Below are 18,580 nucleotides of genomic sequence, written 5' to 3' on the forward strand. Positions count from 1 at the left end.
CACTCACACCACTGGTCCTGTGGGGATCATCCGCCCTGGATTCCCTGGATTTTCAGTTCCTATCTGTACCAGTGTACATCCTCTGGTCTAGCCAGACTTTCAAGGTCGGATTCTAGTCATGGTAATGGGAGCGGGGAGGAAACATTTAGGAACTAGAGGAAAGTTGTATTTTTCATCATTGTTACATCGCAACCTGACTGGCTCATCTCCTCCCCGAGGCCCCTCTGCAAGGGGATCTCCAGTGAGCCAACTTTTCTATTGATAAATATTCTAGCATTTTAAAAGTGCTCTTTGATAGGAACTCTACCCGAACCTAAATATCTAAAGCTTCATTTCTTCTCTGAGCAATAATTCCACTTTGACTTATCTATCAAAAAAAAAATTGGACACATACCCAGAGCTCTCGGAATAAGTGTAGTCAATGAAAGTGTTTGTAATAGCAAACTATAATAAATTCAACCATAATGGATATCAATAAACAAATGCTTAGTAAATTAGTGTACATAATATAGAATACTGTGCAACCATTAGAATAAGATAAACAGAAAACCCTATATGAAACGTCCCTGAGAGATAATGTTAAATGGATGGGGGCTTTGAAAAACTTTTTTTTTAATTGATGGCATGTGAGTACATTTTTGCATAGGCCTTTAAGTGCACAGGAAAATTTAGAATAAGTGCCAACTTTTTAACAAAGCTGTTTTTATTGTTTGGGCTTTGGAGTTTTTTGTGGGTTGTTTTGTACTTTAATAGTGTGTGGAAAAGAAAATGAATTGAGGGTGAGACATGAAATGTGTTTTTTTTAGTTCTATATACTTTTAATTTAGGCTGATTGTCTAGTAAGCATATATTGCTTTCAAATAAACTTTGTCAGGAACATAGATGATTCGTTTAAATTCCTAAATCATATATGCCAATTTCCTATGTCTACACTTCTCCGAGATCATTTCACATTGCGACGTTTTATTAAAACGGGCCTTTTAAAAATAGATTTAAATTTTTTGAAAGGCTGTATGTCCAGAAAAATACTGACTCAGCATTTTAGTGATGAGTGTTTTAAAACTATTTTTTATTGTCCTATTTGATAACAAAAGTTTTCTTCCTTATTTGGTTTAGGGTTTTTACCCTCTATGGTGTCCTCACGTGAGTTAGTCTGGGTAGACTAGAGACACAAAATTCATAGACGCTCATTTTATGAGAGAGAGTTTCATATAAAGGGTGAGTGTACATTAAGAAAGCATCCCGACCCAGTCCAGTCCAAGCCCATAAGTCTGACATTGGCCCATGTGTCTGACACCCATCTACAAAGTCCTCTTCAAACTCACAAAACACACACAGTGACACACTGCAGGAGGAAAGCTGAATCAGTGAACGTGTAAGCATCTCAGCGCTGGCAGGGGTCTCCACACGGCTGCTCCAGCACCCAGGGCTGCATCGGGGTAGGTCCATGTGCTTTTCCTCGAGGATGCCTTGCAGGAAGTGAGCCTTGCCAGCTGAAGCAGCGGGGCAGCTGCAGCCTGGTCCGACCATCAGAAAACAAGAGACGTGAGAACTAGAAAGACGAGGCTCGCCGAGCCATTTAGCTCTCTGCCCTTCAACTAATTCCACATGTTCACTGGCCAAGTTGGCACAATAAAACTTAACTATCACATCATGTAAAATTGATTTAGGGCAATGCTCCTGTGAGACCATCCTTGGTTTCTTTGTGTTAGATCTGCCCCCATCATGGTCCAATCTAGGACATTACATTGTTCGTGTTTACTATCTCAGAGAGAAAGTTAGTGCTTACTGTTCGATGGGCAGAGTACTTGATAATGCCTTGTGTTATTTAATTATCAGCAACTTTTTGCAATAGATTTAATAATCAGCTCTGCTTGACAGATGGGGAAGCAAAGCTTAGCAAGGTTAAAAATTGTAATAAGAATTAGAATGGTTAGAACTTACATTACTAGTGAACTGCCTCACTCAGAGCCCATGTGTGTAATCACTACCCCATGTCACTTCTCAGAAGAGGACAGCTCTCCGTGAAGTCAGCAAAGACACTTGCTGTTTTCTCATTTTCTTAATTTCTCTACTTATTATTATCTCCTCATTTTCATAATCTCATGATGGAAATGGTTATGGAAGATGCGCAAAGTGCTTTTTGATTGTCTCTCCAATTCTGTATAATTCGACCTTAGAACCCAAATGGCTATATCATCTATACCGCTTTCATCATTCTTTGTAGTACTTTTGTGAGAACCAAGGACTTCTCCCTAGTCAGATCCTTCACTATTGGCTTACGTTGAAGTTTTGCTTCATTTGTAATACCAGCATACTTGAATGTGTGAGGCTAAGTGAAGAGTATTTTTGAGTATAAATTCTGTTCATCTGTGATAACATTTTGCAGCTTCTTCACCAATATCACAGGGTAATATCACTGCACTCAGTGATACACTTTCCTTGTAAATTCTTTGGCTTCTACCCGCAAACTAAAGAAAATGTCTAACATATCCACATAAGACAGGCAAATACTATATGCATATGTTAATTTGTTGTGGTACACAATTTTTATTCTAAGAAGTGTTTCATGACACAGGGAATCCAAGACAGATAAACCCCTCAGGACCAATAATGAGAGTAGTGATACCAGGAGGGTAAGGGGAAGGTGGGGTAGAAAGGGGGAACCGATCACAAGGATCTACATATAACCCCCTCCCTGGAGGATGGACAACAGAAAAGTGGGTGAAGGGAGACGTCGACAGTGTAAGACATGACAAAATAATAATTTACAAATTATCAAGGGTTCATGAGGGGGTGGGGCAGGGCAGGGGGTGGGATGAGCTGATATCAAGGGCTCAAGTAGAAAGAAAATGTTTTGAGAATGAGGATGGCAACAAATGTACAAATATGCTCACAATGGATGGATGGATGGATTGTGGTAAGAGTTGTACGAGCCCCCACTAAAATGATTAAAAAAGAGAAAAGAAGAATGTTTCATGTTGGTTTTCCTTCCCATTGTTGATCCGACTTTATTTGTAACGATGGGTTTCTTCTTTGTGTTTAAAGGGCAGCCATTCTACAAAAGTGGAAGCTGTGGTCAGAACTCTGATGAGAATCCAGCGTAGAGATCCAGGGGCTAAAGCGCTCGTTTTTTCAACGGTATACGCCACATTTCACCCTCAATGTTAACTCAGACCAGTCTTCTCTCTAATCAGTTTATATCGATTTATATGAGGTAGTCAATTGCTTTGCCATAATAGATTTAGATTTAGAATTACTATTAGATTATTACTCATTAAATTATGTCCGTGCCCATAGGATAGAATTATTTTTAGAGAAATTTAATGATAATTCATGTTTGTGTATTTGATTTAGGAATTTTTACCCCTTTTTTATGGAGTTCTGCTTAGACAGTGGTTAAAGCACTGCTAACCGAAAGGTTGTAAATTCAAACTCACTAGCTATTCTTCAAGCAAACAGCTGATGGCCTGCCTCGAGAGTTACATTCCGGGAAACCCTGTGGGGCATGTCCACTCTTGGCATGTCGTCGCTGGGAGTCAAAATCGACTCGACAGCAGCAAGCTTCCCATTCTAAACTTGGAAGCCTGTAACCTTGACATTCATTCTACCAACTGGCTAAGAAAAATTAAAGCATTCGAGTGAATAAGGCAGTAAAAATTCTTTATTTAAATTTGGAAAAATAAGTGACCATACCTATTAAATACTTAATTCCTTGTTTTATTAATTATTCCTTCTATAGTTAAATGTTTAAAAAAACACATCTTTCATCTATACTTAAGCCATCATTTGATACCATTATTTCAAGATAGAGTCAACGAATGTTGGCAGTGCTAAATATGAGGATTTGGTGTTGGTTTGGATTATTTAACACTGAAATGTGAAAGTTATTTTGGTTTAGCCCCTTTTCAGGTCCTCTTTGTGAAAGCATTGTATAAATATTTGTTTTATTTGTTTTAGTGGCAAGATGTATTGGATATTATTTCAAAAGCTCTTACTGACAACAACATGGAATTTGCACAAATCAGTCGCATTAAGACATTTCAGGTACGTATATCAGGAAAATTTAACTTGTGTTATTTGAAGTAGATTCAGCCACATATTAAAACTGTTATTAATTAGCTTGCCTTTCCACCCTTTTTGAATCATATAAATCACATAAGCAAGGTTTTAATTCTTAATTCATGAATTACAAATTTAACCTTTAAAGGCAAAGTAGAGAAACTACTAATTTTTTCTGTAGCAACACGAGTATCTTCTTTTAAGATCTTCTGGTTTGAAACGCTTTTCATTAATATGGGAAACAATTGTATATGATACATCCCTTGAATGGGCCAACGGCCTTACGCATCCAAAGGATTAGGTTCTACATATACTATAAAGGTGAAACCAAATAAGTCAGAATTGCCCTCGTATGCTCAGAACGTTGCCAGGTGCAGGCTCCAAGGAGATGCAAAGAAAAGACAGCCAGCTGCAAATGTAGCAGATTTGTGTCTCTCTGCTCACACGCACTTTGGCACAGTGGTTCTTAACCTTCCTAATGCCGTGACCCTTTAATATAGTTCCTCATGTTGTGGTGACCCCCAACCATAAAATTACTTTTGTTGCTGCTTCATAACTAATTTTGCTACTGTTATGAATCATAATGTAAATATCTGATATGCAGGACATTTTAGGTGACCCCTGCGAAAGGATCATTCAATCCCCCCAAAGGAGTCGCAACCCACGGGTTAAGAACTGCTGCTCTAGCACATTGTTTCTCCTCTCTTTTCTCCTCTAAGCTCATGTGATTGAATTTACATACATCATATGCATAATCTTGTGAATCCACTCTATATGATAAAGAACAGGAGAGCATATGTGATATTTTTCCTTGTTATTAAAGATAAACAACATGCTTATATTTTCTAAAACTGACCATTTTACATTTCATACTTCTATTTAATTGACCCAGCTAAAATTAAAATGTACCTTTCTTTTTTAGGAGAATCTTTACGCATTTAAGCATGATCCCCAAATCAATATTTTGCTGCTGCCCCTGCACACGGGTTCTAATGGACTAACAATCATTGAGGCAACTCACGTTCTCTTGGTGGAACCCATATTGAACCCTGCCCATGAGCTGCAGGCCATAGGGAGGGTGCACCGAATCGGACAGACCAAGTAAGAACTGGAATTAGAGTCCGTTGTACTTACTTCAGGTTTCTAAGAAACTCGTCTAATTATGTTTTTCATAGCCTGTTCAGTTTTAATTTTTTATTAAATGTTTGAAGTTACAGCAAAACAGTAATTGAGAGTTTCAGCTCTCCTGCCATGAGATGGGAAACCCTAACATTCTCCTAGAGCTTTGTCTTCCTTCTTATTTGCTTCACAAAAAAAGCCTTCCCTCTTTCAAAACGGCAATGATGACATCATCAAATAAGGTGTGCTATAAATACTTGAAATGGTTATGTAATGAAAGGGATCCATCATGATTTTATTAGGAATTTGTTTTTATCTATAGTATATTTCATGCTTGAGTGAAAATAACTATCTCCTTGATATAAGTTCTTACTGAAGAGATGAACCTAAGGCTAAACAATAAGAGATAACTAGATTTAGGCAAGGGTGGAAAGCAAACCTAATATCAAAATGTTGGATATTATATTTGATAAAACTTCCTAGATATATTCCATCCTAGAGGTTATATTATATGAATTTTTTAAATGCTGTTGTCATAAGCATTTATTAAACAAATATTAATTGTGCCATATACTGAAGATCCAAATTGAATAAGACATAAACCTCCTCCCACAAGAAAGTGACTGTGCAGCAGAGAGGGAAAGAGTGAAACACTGCGGTGGAGTGTGCACAAGGCAGGTTACTGTCAGAGCTCCAAAGAGCAGTGGTCCCCTGCGTCCTGGAGAATGAAGGAAAGCTTGAGTCTTGAGGAAAGAGTGCTCTCAAGGCCAAAGACAAGCTGCATGCATGAAAACAGAGGTGCTAAATCTCTTTGGGCTGTTAAGAAGTTTGGGATTATGGGATGTAAAGTATAAGGAAAGGAGATGAATGCCTCTGAAGAAGTTCTCATTCCTCTATAAGCAATAGCCAGGAGAGCAAATAAAAATTTTAACAGGACAGAGACATGTTCATCAGAGGAATTCTTAACAGAATATGGCAAAGTAATGAAATAAATGCATGGTGGTTCTCAGGTACTACCAGGTGTCAGGTAAAATGCATTATATCTTGGTTTTGTGTGGTTGGTTCTTTTTAAAAAAAAAAGTTGACTTCTTGTTTTACCAGTGTTTTCTAAACACAAACAACTTGCCACAACTTTATGTTGGCAAGTCATAATCATCCTATACTTCGCTAGTAAACAGGTTTTTCTACTATCTTAGGTCGTATCACCCAATGCCCCAATCTTGCATCTGAACTACATGCCTCTTTCATTTAATTTTTATGGATCATCTTCTGTGTGCCAGGCACTGCCCTGGATTCTTGAGATGTCCTTAAAGTGCGAGAGCCTTTGTGCATAAAAGCTGGCTGGTAGGAAGGCAGGTGGTAAACCATGAACAGAAATATATTAGATGCTAGAAAAAAACAGATCAGGGTTAAAGGACTAATAAGAGTACAGGGAGATGAGTAGAAAGACTTTAATTGCAAAGGAAATATTTAAGCAAAGACTTAAAAGAGGCGAGAAAACAAGTTATACGAATGCCTTGGAGAAGAATGCTCAGTCATTATACCCAGTGTAAAGAGTTCAGGAGATGGCCTGGTATGCTTGCAAAATGGCGAACCATGTCAGAGTTGTGGATGCTAGAGGGAAGAATAGGAGGTGAACTCAGAGAGCTTAGGAGAAGCAGACTTTAAAGGACCTAAAAAGCCAAGACTCCCTGGGGGTGCAGTGGTTAACACTCAGCAGTTAAGCAAAAGACTGTGAGTTCAGACCCACCAGCTCCTTAGGATAAAGACGTCAGTCTGCTCCTGTACAGCCTTAGAGAGCCTTTGGGGCAGTTCTATCCTGACCAATAGGATTGCTATGAATCGGAATGCATTTGAAGGTAATGGGTTCGGGTGTTTTATTTGTTGAGAATTCCACCGTGAGGACCTTGGTTTTACTCTGTGAAATGGGGTAGACTTAAGAGAGAACACCATGGTTTTTGACATGGACAACTAGACAGGTAAAGTAGCCGTCAGCAGCCATGAGAAAGACTAGAGGATGGAGTTTTGGTGAGGGAAGAAAAGAAGTTTCGATAGAAATTTGAGATGTTAGACATCTGAACAGATTGCTGTTATACATACAATTGAAGAAACAAGGCTAGAGTTCAAAAAGGGGGAAGTGGGGCGGGGAAAGCTGGAGATACACATTTGGAGACCAACACAGAGGATAGTATTGTAAAGTCACGAGAGGATATGTCTCAGATGATAGGCTCAGGAAGAAGAACAGGAGCCAGCAAAGACAAAGCTCAGAGTAAATGAAGACAGCGTTACGAGAGGTGGCCAACTGAGGAAAGTGGCTCACGGAGTGTGGTAAACCTATGATAAATCATAAGCCAGTTTCTCTGGAGGCAGTGGCGTGCTTGGAATGTAAGAATAGGATTGTGTGGATTTATTTAGTGTAATACATTCCATATTACACGAAGTAACTTGTCCAATACCCCCCAACTTGTAAAACGTAGTGGCAGGTTTCAAACACAGACAAAGCTCACACTCCATGCTTTTAAACACAACACACTGGCATGGACAACTATTTTTCAGGAATTTTGCTTCAGAGAGGAACACTGAGAGAGTGGGATTAAGACAGGGGTGGGGGTGGGAGGGTGCTTGTTAATTGTTTTGTTAATTACCCATCCATACTGTAGCCAGAGGCATTATCAAAATATAAGTCAGGCATAAAGCTCTCTGATGGCTTTCCATGGAAGACCCATTAAAATCCAAATCCTGGCCCTGTCCTACAAGACCCTGTATGACCTGGCTCCTGCCCGCCTCTCCAATCACATTTCACCCCTCTGCCTCTCATTACATGTGCCTCTCCCACACCAGGCTTCTCCCAAGCACATTCTGTGTGCCCAGGGGCCTTGCATTTATTTGCTGTTTCTTCTGCCTGGATGCTCTTCTCTTACTGTTCCACATCTTTTCTTAGCCTCATTTCCATCATTGCTTTCTCCACTCAGAATCCTGCCTCCTCACAAAACTTTCTACTCGGAATGATCTTGTTTATGGGTTTTCTCCCTCATTCATAGGTTAGTTCATTGAGATCAAGCGCTTTGTTTGAGTCCCTGCTGAACTCCCAACACTTGGAATAGTACTTGCTAAGAGTGAGCACCAACTGACTACTGATTCTATCTCCTAGACTCTTTACACATAATACTGTGAAACCTGTTTGGAACTAATTGAAGGTGTTTGTAAACTTTTTGTTTATTATGTGCCTTCTAGACCTACTATTGTGCACAGATTCTTAATTAAAGCAACAATAGAAGAAAGAATGCAAACCATGCTGGAAACTGCTGGGAAGAGGTAGGTTTCCTTTTCTACAAATTGGTGGAGAAAGGCTTCCTGGTAGATAACAATGTGTTTGTTTTGGGGAACATCTTCACTCTCTCTCCCACCCCCTACCCCCCAGTTCTATAATTTTGGACCATCGTCACTTAAATGACGACTCAGTCAACCAAAAGATAAAAGCACCAAGCCTACAAAATGCATTCTCTGAACCTTTTACCGGTTCAGTTTTATTCTTTCTTCCCCTTTCTGTCTACATTTGACCAATGATTATTTTTCAATTTTAGTGTGTAAAATTTAAGCTCTGTTACATGTCTTTGCCCCATTGGATCACTTTTTACATGATGTATGTCTGAGCCTCAGTCTGTCATGAAAGTGTGAAACAATACTTATATTCATTGATACGCACATCACGTGCAAAGAAGGAGATTGAGACTTAAAGCTCAGCTAATAACAGGCCTTAATTCCAAAAGGCAGAACAGGAACAGAAAGACCAAAACAGCCTTAGTTTGACAAACTTTACATTGGAGCCATAAACTTCTAAATTTGCTGTTAGTATTCTTTTGTTTCTTTAAAGCCTTTGTGAAAAATATAGCCCAATGTGTCCCTACATCCTGGGAGCTCGGTGTGGCTCTAAGAGATCCAAGGGGCACATTGTGGACTTAGAAGGGATGGTTTCCACTGAGATTGTTTGCCCAGTAGAAAACATGGCTTTTTGTTGTTGACCTGCTAACTTTATCTTAAACTGCTAACTTAATAAAATAGTAATTTGAAGAACTGTTGAAAATCTTTTGTAAGGTGAGAGCATTAACAGTGGTTGGCAGGATCTTGCCTTCTTTGTTTTATTAATTATCCACGGGGGAAATTTCATGATCAAGCCTGCAAATTATTTTGATGAAATGTAGTAATAGTATCCACCTCCTTCCTTCCGGGAATATCCAGTGACCTAGTTACAGAGACTTAGAAACAAACTGGTGTCCAGACTTAGGTTGTTACAAACGTATTAATGGATTCCTGGGGTTTCTTTCTGGCGCTGGCTTCTGGGGAAACCTGCAGTCGCACGAGCTCACCGGCGAAGCACTCGGAGGCCTCCGTCTTGACGGTGGCTGACCTGGCAGACCTGTTCACGCAGGAGACGGACGACATGGACTGACGCGCCCTTGATTTCATCCAGGCTGTCATGGAGCCATCCACTTCCGTGGCTTGCAGAGCAAAGCTATAAGGAAAAACTCTGTTCCAGTAGATGTCAGCAAACACTGTTCCTCTCACTGCACAGTGGCCTAGTCATTCTGGAGCCTTGTTCAATAGATCTCTAAGGTTTTTCATGTTCCACTGTCTAATAAAACATTATTTTTCTTCCAAAGGATATATCTGCTGCAGTGAGGGAACAGAGAGAGGTCATGTGTACCTTTCTTTAGCTCAGATCAGCCTTATAAAGAGTTGGGATACAAAGAAAGTAAACCCATCTAGTTTTATATGACCTCACATACAGGCCTATTTTAAGAAGGGCCTTTCAGTATCTTTAGCACATAAGTCACCAGTATCTTGTATGTGTTAAATAGACAATGAATTACCTTAATGCCTAATTATTTGAGTATATTTAGACTGTAACTCCATGAGTAGTAAGTTTATAATACAACTCCTGACAAATAATGTAGGCAAGTATTTCTTTTCTCTGTATCTTATTATTAAAAATCAAAATATTGGAAACGTCCAATTTTCATTATGTATTGTCATACCAGTGTAAACTATTAACTCTGAATAGCATTTCTAAGTGTATTAGCATTTTAAGTATAATTTTATCTAAACATTATTTAAACTGCTATGTCTGCAGTTAAAGTCCCCAGGTTATTTAAAGAACCCATTCTTAAGAAATCCATTCATAAATTTGCCTTTAAGTAGAATTTGTAGCTAAGTCTGAAAAGGTGCATATGTTCTTATTTAGCCTGCCTTCCCTTCAAGAAAAGATTGGAAACCATTTCAATGGCTTTAAAGTTGCATATGCATTAGTTGAAAGTGATTGCTATGAAGAACTATTTGTTAACCATGGGTTGACTCATTAAAAGTAAAGGCAAATTTACATATTCTTAGAGGCCACATACAAGTCATCCTTAAGCCGGATGTTTGTAACTCGACGACGTACTGTACTCTTCATTTTTAATAAGTTTTTACATGGCTTAAGATTGACACATCTGTAAATAACAAATTTTTATAGTTTTAAGTCTTACCATTATAACATGGAAATATGGCAGGGTTTTTATTATTATTAAGCTGATGTCTTTCCTCTTCCCTTGTTCATGTGTAACTATCCTTTTTAACCACTTGTATTTAAAGTTATGAGAGGGGAGTATTTTCTCCCAGGTGAACTTCTTCCCATGACGAGTATAGTATTTGATGTTTAGAGCAAGAGAATGCTGTGGTCACACAAGAAATAATTGCAAATGTTAATCATAGAGTGTTTCTTCTTCTGTGAAGAATTCATGGACTTTGAGATTTCTATACGGAGTAGCTTGTATCCTTAACAGTTTTGTGTAATCTAAATGTGTTTTCTCTTATTGTCGTTGATCTTCCAGAGTTTTAATTAACCTTCAGGACGCAATAGCTCCTCTTTAGCTGCCCAGAACATTGTAATAGAAATATGCCCTGGGTCTTACTGTCCAAGAGCCTTTGGTGCTTAGTTGTCAAGGTGCATTTTCTATACCTAAGTCTAAAGGGTGACTTAATTCAGCTGAAGAAAACAAACACATGTTTCTGGTGCTTATTCTTCAGTTGAGAGAGATGCATGGGTTCTTTTATATGAAATTGCATATACTTATTATTTTTATAGCTCTTTACATATTTTTAAGAGCTTGCCTGTACATCCACTTGCTTAATTTTCCCAACAGGCCTGTGAGATGGATATTATTAATGTCGCCCCTCTTTTAAAGATAACTGAGCTTCCAAAAATTTGAGAGACTTGAAAGTAAACATAGGAACCTTGGATCCCTGATTCCAGGCCTCCTGTTCTATTACTGAGTTATGGCGTGCTGACATTAAGAAGGCCATGGTTAAAACGTAATGATGACACAAAACACACATTTGGTTTTTGTTTTGTTTCCAAAATATTCTTTCTTGAAAAAAATTTTAGGAAAAACCATTTGATATGCTTGAATTTTGTAAAGCAAAGAGAAATGTGCTTACTGTATATGATCTTAATTTATTTCTGTAAGGTATCAAATATTTTAGTGGAAATTAAAATTCGGGGGATTTATGTAAGTTATGAGCCATCGAACGTATGGTTTTCCTTTCAAATTTCTTAACAAAGAATGTCAGAATTGCTTATACTATGAGGTCTCACATTTGATATCTCTGTTACTTCTTCAAGGAGTGCTAGTGGCACAGTGGTTGAAGCCCAAGACTGCCAACCAAAAAGTCAGTAGTGCGAAGCCCCTGTCTGTTCGGATCCACTAGCTGCTCTGCAGGAGATAAACTGGGCAGCTGCTTCCATAAGGCTGCACAGCCTTGGTTACCCGGTAGGGCAGTTCAACTCTGTCCTACAGGGTCACTGTACATCCGAAGGGGCCAGATGGATGGCAGTTGGTTTGTGTTTATTTCTTGAAAATAGTTGTAACAGTTCTTCTAAACAGTTGTTCAAAACAATTATCTAATCCTCACAACTTCTTGGCAGCAAGCATAGGACTTTTGTTTGCTTCCCATGCCTTTTTATATGATCTGCTGTGTTAGCATGCTTATAAATAGTTGCTTGCTAACATAAATGCATGTTATACTAATCAACAGTAAGGAAAATTGATAGCCCCAATCCTAAGAAGACATTCACAATGCTTGGGGATCTAGGAAACTGTTCTGTGTTAAATGACTCCAGGTGAGCATAGTAGAAATGAAAGGATGATCTATATAAAATACATCTATCTATCTCCAAAGCCCCTCTCTTCAAACTCTGTTGCCTTTGCTCTCTATATTGCAGCTTTAACTTTTCTCTTTGTATGGGATTAGCAAAAAGACCCATGGATTTCTTTGAGATTGGCCCCTTTTATCTCACACTGATAACAATAAACCAAACAATAAAAGAAGCTAAATATTATTGCTCATTCCACATGTAATAGCAATTACTAAGCAAAAAAAATCACCAAATATTTGTCAAAATATATAGAAATTTAATTTAGCAGAACAAGATTAGACATCAACTCAAGCTACTCTGAGAAATGAACAAAAAAATTGTCTTCTAAATCTTCGCCTGACCTCTTTTACTAGTTCTTCCAAAGTTTCATATGGTTGAGCTTTTTGGTATTGTTTTGTTTTATTGTGTATTGGGTGGATGAAGGTATACAGGACAAATCCATTTTCCTTTCAACAGTTCATACACAGTTTGTTGCGTGCCATTAATTACAGTCCTTACAGTGTAACATTAATCATCCCACTTCTACCCTGTGTTTTCAGTTTTCATCACACCTTTTTTTCTTATACTTCCTACCCTCTCAATTTTGTCCATGGGCAAAATGGTTGATTGTTCTAATGAATGCTTGCCTCCCTTGTGTTCATCTTTTAACTTTACTCAAATTTTGCTGGACAGAACCCCATAATAATGTGCTATTCGTAATTTTTATTGCTGTCTTATCAATTTTTTAAAAAACAGTACAATATCAGCAGTGCATTTTTAAGCTTGCCTACTGTAATTGTATGATCTTCAATACTATTTCTGTACAGTGGGGACAGTTAGCCATGTTTTTAATAAAAGGTATGCTTATAAGAATCTCCTTGTACCTGAGTCACAGGAATGCCTATAAAGTAGCAGAGTTAATATGGGCCGCTGCAAGCCTTCCTGCAGCTGAAGGAAGGCACTGTGAGTAATTGATAACTCCAAGAGAATGTCAAGGCTCACCGTAGAGCTGTGCTGTTGCCTCTGACTTCCTAGGACAGATGGTAACAACTCCAGGAAGTAGTGGAAAAACTGAATCTGAGAGCTTAGCACAGCCCAAAGTTGCTGCCTCCCATCCTCCCCCACCTCAGAGACAGCCAGGCAGGGCTTGCATGTCTTCTGTTTGCAGAGCAAAGGCCCTGCACTGTGACTTGGCATCCTCTTCCACTGTTGAGCAGCAGTCGCTTTCAGAGTATTGTTCTAGTCGAACCAAATCCTGCTGCAGCTAATCCTTTTTTCTCTGCAAAATAGAAGTCAAATCTAAATGATCTCCATTGTATAATGATCGTTTTTATAGGTGACAGCTGTTAATAGTAGCTTTTTCTTTATGCCTGTCAATCCATCTCTTCCATTTTTTCTCAGACTTCTGCTTTTCAAACCTCCTTCATTTGCTTTGTCTCTGTTTAATACTGAACACCCCTTACCGCACCATTGGAGGAATAATGTGTAAGGATACGTTTTCAATCGGGTAATTTCCAGATCTGTTGTTTATATGCCAGCATATTTCTGATCACTAACGTGCAACCCTTCTAGTGCCTTAAGGAGCAAATATTTGTCCCCCAATTTCCTTAGAAATTTTGTTTCTCCTTTTCCGCTTATGTAGGGCGAATCTGCTGAGATTGCCTGAGTTTGGTTGCTTTCAAGACCATTTAGTTTGTATTTTACTGCATTCCTAATTGTGTGCTCAAACTTTTCAGTCCCATTCATCCCCTATGTTCTCGCAGCTCTCCACAACCAAACCATGGCGAGGCCAGGTCTTTTTCCAGAGCCTGCCTGAAACTTTCCATTAACTAGATGGGAACATTATTGCCTGTTAATCGTGTTGGATGGCTTATCCTTGGAGCTTCACAGAATGTCTTCCTTGGTAAAGCAAATCTCTGTTTGAAAAAAGGAATGTATTTTAGTATCTGTTCTTTATTGTATCAGAATGTTTCTAAAAATTATGACACTATTAAAACTATTAAAGAATCAGTGTGGAATATTCTATTAAAACTTCCTTAATGCTTTTCTTTTTAAACCCTCTGTTGATATCCGGTTTCTGCTTCTTTTTGTTGTTTGATACCACAGCATCCATTTTCGATACCGAGTATTCCAAGTGACCACCTAGTTCTGCCCAGGGCATTTTCTAAGTCATAGTCTTTGTGGAAGCAGAGCTCACATCTTTTGCCCAGATAGCAATAGCCAGTAGGTGGGTTCGAATGGCCCAGTTCTTAACCATGATACCGTCAGGGCTGCTAGCCCGTGGTCTTCAGGTGACCACCTTGACCTCACAGTGGTGTTCAGCTGGTCAGAGCCTTGGCTATGGCAAGGCAGGATGCACACCGCCATTCTACACAGCATTCCATCTTTAGTTCTCACCAGGAACGTAATGCCTAAAGGGAATGCCACTCCACTGTAAGCCTCCACCAGAAGACAGGCGCCCAACTTTAGTGCCAGAAGCACTCCACTCCGGTAAGCCTCAACCTGAAGGCCCTCCACACCACCTCCATGAATCAGCAAGCCCACTCTCCCAATAAATGCCCAGAGGCACCCTGCTCCACAGTCCAGCCTCCTGCCCCAAAGCATTCACTTTGCTCTGTTGACTGTTAGACCCACCACTCATTCCTGATTCTGCTGTTGCTCCAATGTCACAGCTGTCCTCAGGATCTAGAAGGTTCACTCTGCTGGTATCGTGGGCTCCAGAGGACATGCTCCAGTCCTGGCACTTGCTGACAGTGAGGTTCCTCTCCTGCTTCTCAGAGGGCTCGTTTTATATCCAACAGGATGTCAATGAAAATGTAGCCAACAAACAATTCCTCCCCGGTGAATCTGATAGGCGTCTTTTCTCACTTTACCCAGACACATCAGGAAAAAGGCCGTTTGTTGACAGTTACAGAAACTGCATAAAATAATTCATTGCTCCTACAGGCCCTAATAAAGAACTTCCTAAAATGTTTTCATTTGTGTAATATGAATTCTCAGAATATGATAATCTCTTAGGAAAGTGAACTGCAGCTCAAAGATGAGAGTCCGTTGTTAGGTGCCATCGAGCTGGTTCCAGCCCATAGCAGCCCTGTGCACAACGGCGGAACTGCCCAGTCCTGCACGGTCTGCAGTGGCTCCTCCACCTGAGCCCATTGTTGCAGCCACTGGGTCAGTATATCACGTTGAGAGCCTTCTTCCTGTTTGTTGCCCTTCCATGTTACCAAACATGATGCCCTTCTCCAGGTACCTAAGGCAATGAGAGCCTAGTAGATTGACTTCATTCACGGAGCACGTACAACACGAGCCGCTGGGTATCGAAGCCAACATGCAAGCAAATAGCACCAGAGGAAAGTCAGTAAGTTACCTTTGACATCTCCTGAGGCTGCATATTACAACTCCGTACCTCCAATCTCCACGTGAGCCAATAGATCATTGCATTTTAATTTTCAAGGCAATAAAGCTGAGTTTTTCATAGTACACAATTCCTTAAAATTGAATGAATATTTATTACGAGCCTTACTGCATGATAAATGTTCACTAATTCCATTCTGAGTGTGTTAGTCTGGGTACATTAGAGAAACAAATCCACAGAAACTCATGGATAAGAGAGTTTTATATAAAGAGTAAGTGCACATCAAGAACACATCCCAACCCAGTGCTGCCCAAGCCCACAAGTCCAGCATCATTAACCCATATGTCCGACACCAATCCACAAAATCCTCCTCCATCTCACAAAACACACAATGATGCCAACTGCAGGAAGAAAGCCGAGTCAGTGTGTAAGCATCTCAGTGCTGGCTGGGGTGTCCACATGGCGGCTGCACCGGGATAGGTCCATGCAGCTTCTTAGGGATGTCTTGCAGGAAGTGAGCCTTAGCCAGCTGAAGCTGGGAACTGGCAGCTGCACCCTGGTCTGACCATCAGAAAGCAAGAGACCTGAGAACTAGAAAGGCAAGGCTCGCCGAGCCATTTATCTCGCTACCCTTCAATTAACCCCATATGTGTTTATCGGCCAGGTTGGCACAATAAACTTTAACTCTCACTGAGGTTTGTGACTCTTCAGGATTCTGGTGGTATAACTAAAGCACATCACAAGCAGCATTTCCTCTGACATCGGGGGAGATGTCTTCTGGACTCTCAATGGTAGAATTTGGAAATTCTATGAGGACTTTCTGTGCAAGGAGGATTTAAAAGATGGAATTAAAAGAGAGTGACATTCCCCCACAACCTTTCTGAAGCGCTCTAGTTCTCATTCTGAGATTCTTGTTCGAGAGTTCTCTCTTTTCAAAGTCCCCTATCAGAGAAAGTTCCCATTCCAAGTTCTTTGTTTAAATGATCTTTAACAGTGGAGTTACTTAATTTCAACATCTGTAAGTTTGTACGCTAAAGGCCCAAGTTCCTCGGAAGCTTCCCCCCCAGTTCAGGACATTCTTGTATCATTGGTTCTCAAACTATAGCAATATAACCTGATTCAGAATTACCTGGAAGCCTTGTGAAAACCCAGCTTGCTGGCCACACACCCAAGAGTCTGGGTGAGATCAGTAGGTCTGGATGAGAGCTAATCAAGTCCCCGGATGCTGGGTGCTAGTGGGACAGGACCACAGTGTGAAAGCCACTATGCTCTGTGGTTACCATCTGTATGTTGCCGAGAGCCCATGAGTAGCTCAAGTAGCTAAGCAGTCAAGTACTCACCAAAAGACATGGGAATCAGCTTCAGAGAAGAAGGAGTCCCTGAAAACCCTGTTGACCACAGCGCCCTTCTGACACGCAGGGAGTCAAAACGAATGGTAATCCACTCTACCCACTCTGTCAGCAGCTGGTCATCATACCAGAAGGGAACGTCTCCAGTGGTGTGTCCTGTCGGGTTGTGAAGACTTTGGAGTGATCAGATTTTACAATGTGATGTATCTACATCCTAGAGCTCTATGATGCCACCTGATACAGAAAGAAAAAGACAAGCTGCCACCCACCCCAAAGCGTTCAGCACATTGATCTCTCATTGATACCGCCAAATGAAATAAGTACACTTCAAAGTGTGTAGAGGAACAACCGACTTCAAGCACGGTGTTAAAAGAAGAGTCAGACAAGCAGCACAGGTCTGAGATGGATACACCTGCAATGGAAGTGTCAGCTTCCCCTGAGAAATGCTGGTGTGTGATTGTTAGTTCACTTGTGTCAGAGAGGAAATATACCAAAGCCTTCACAGCCCATGAAGAAGGGTGACATTGGATCGGTAGACACAGTTGAAAGATGGAAAATGAGCTGTGGCTGAGCCATCTTGTCTCAAGTTTGGGGTGAAGATTAGCTGTTCGGTGCACCTGGTACTGGGATTGGATTCCGGTGGAAATTCCCAGAGGTTTTTGTTCTGCTTTCCTCGTCAAGAACTCCCAGCCTGAGTTAGCTATCTCTCAGCTATCTGAATGTGAAGCTTTCTTTCCTTCTCATTGAATAGATCAGCGGTTCTCAACCGGTGGGTTGCGACCCCTTTGGGGGTGGAACGACCCTTTCATAGGGGTCATCTAAGACCATCAGAAAACACCTTACAATTTACATGACGATTCATAACAGTAGCAAAATGACAGTTATGAAGTAGCAATGAAAATAATTTATGGTTGGGGATCACCACCACATGAGGAACTGTATGAAAGGGTCACGGCATTAGGAAGGTTGAGAACCACTGGTCTAAATCTAAGAATGCAGAGTTGGTGGCCAAACACCTGACATTGACACTGCTTCCATAAGGGCACAGCCTAGGAAGCCTTGTAAGGCAATCTACTCTGTCTTACGAGGGCCCCTGAGTCAGAGGAACGTGATGGCCATGGATGGATATGCTGTAAGGAAAAGGCAGTTAGTATACGTGCTTCCCTCCTCAGATGCTGGGGTGCACATCTGTTAGGGTCAACCGATTACATCTACGTTACACGTGCTTAACTGTTCCAAATCAGTGTATAGCTTGGTAGTAACAGGAACAGTTATTGGTGATCTATAAATCGATTGAATCAATAGTTTTAGTGGCTTAACACAGAAGTTCCCAAACTTCTCTGGCCTACCATCCCCTTTTTAGAGGGGGAGCAAAATTACCACTCCCTTGGCAATTAAAAATTGTTGTACTCAGGCCCATAATCCAAGATAAAGTGTAGTTTTCGGCTTTTGTGGTCCCCTTGGATTGCTCCTGCGCCGCTCAGTGGGCACAATATCGCCCCCTTTGGGAATCAGTGGCTT

The 18,580-nt window shown here is 40.4% G+C and overlaps 1 protein-coding gene across 1 annotated transcript in view; it reads left to right on the plus strand.

The window, feature by feature from the left end:
* Positions 1 to 14,365, plus strand: part of SHPRH (SNF2 histone linker PHD RING helicase) — a 122,643-nt gene extending 108,278 nt beyond the window's left edge. Inside the window, exons 26-30 of the mRNA XM_045294331.1 lie at positions 3,049 to 3,141; positions 3,961 to 4,047; positions 4,985 to 5,163; positions 8,416 to 8,496; positions 9,535 to 14,365. Coding sequence (XP_045150266.1) covers positions 3,049 to 3,141; positions 3,961 to 4,047; positions 4,985 to 5,163; positions 8,416 to 8,496; positions 9,535 to 9,631 — 537 coding nt within the window. The 3' untranslated portion in view covers positions 9,632 to 14,365. The remainder of the gene's footprint in view (positions 1 to 3,048; positions 3,142 to 3,960; positions 4,048 to 4,984; positions 5,164 to 8,415; positions 8,497 to 9,534) is intronic.
* The last annotated feature ends 4,215 nt before the right edge of the window (positions 14,366 to 18,580 follow it).

The sequence above is a fragment of the Echinops telfairi genome, unplaced genomic scaffold (assembly GCF_000313985.2).
Source record: "Echinops telfairi isolate 266 unplaced genomic scaffold, ASM31398v2 ScPeMD7_3533;HRSCAF=4204_0, whole genome shotgun sequence".
In the NCBI taxonomy this organism is placed as follows: Eukaryota; Metazoa; Chordata; class Mammalia; order Afrosoricida; family Tenrecidae; genus Echinops; species Echinops telfairi.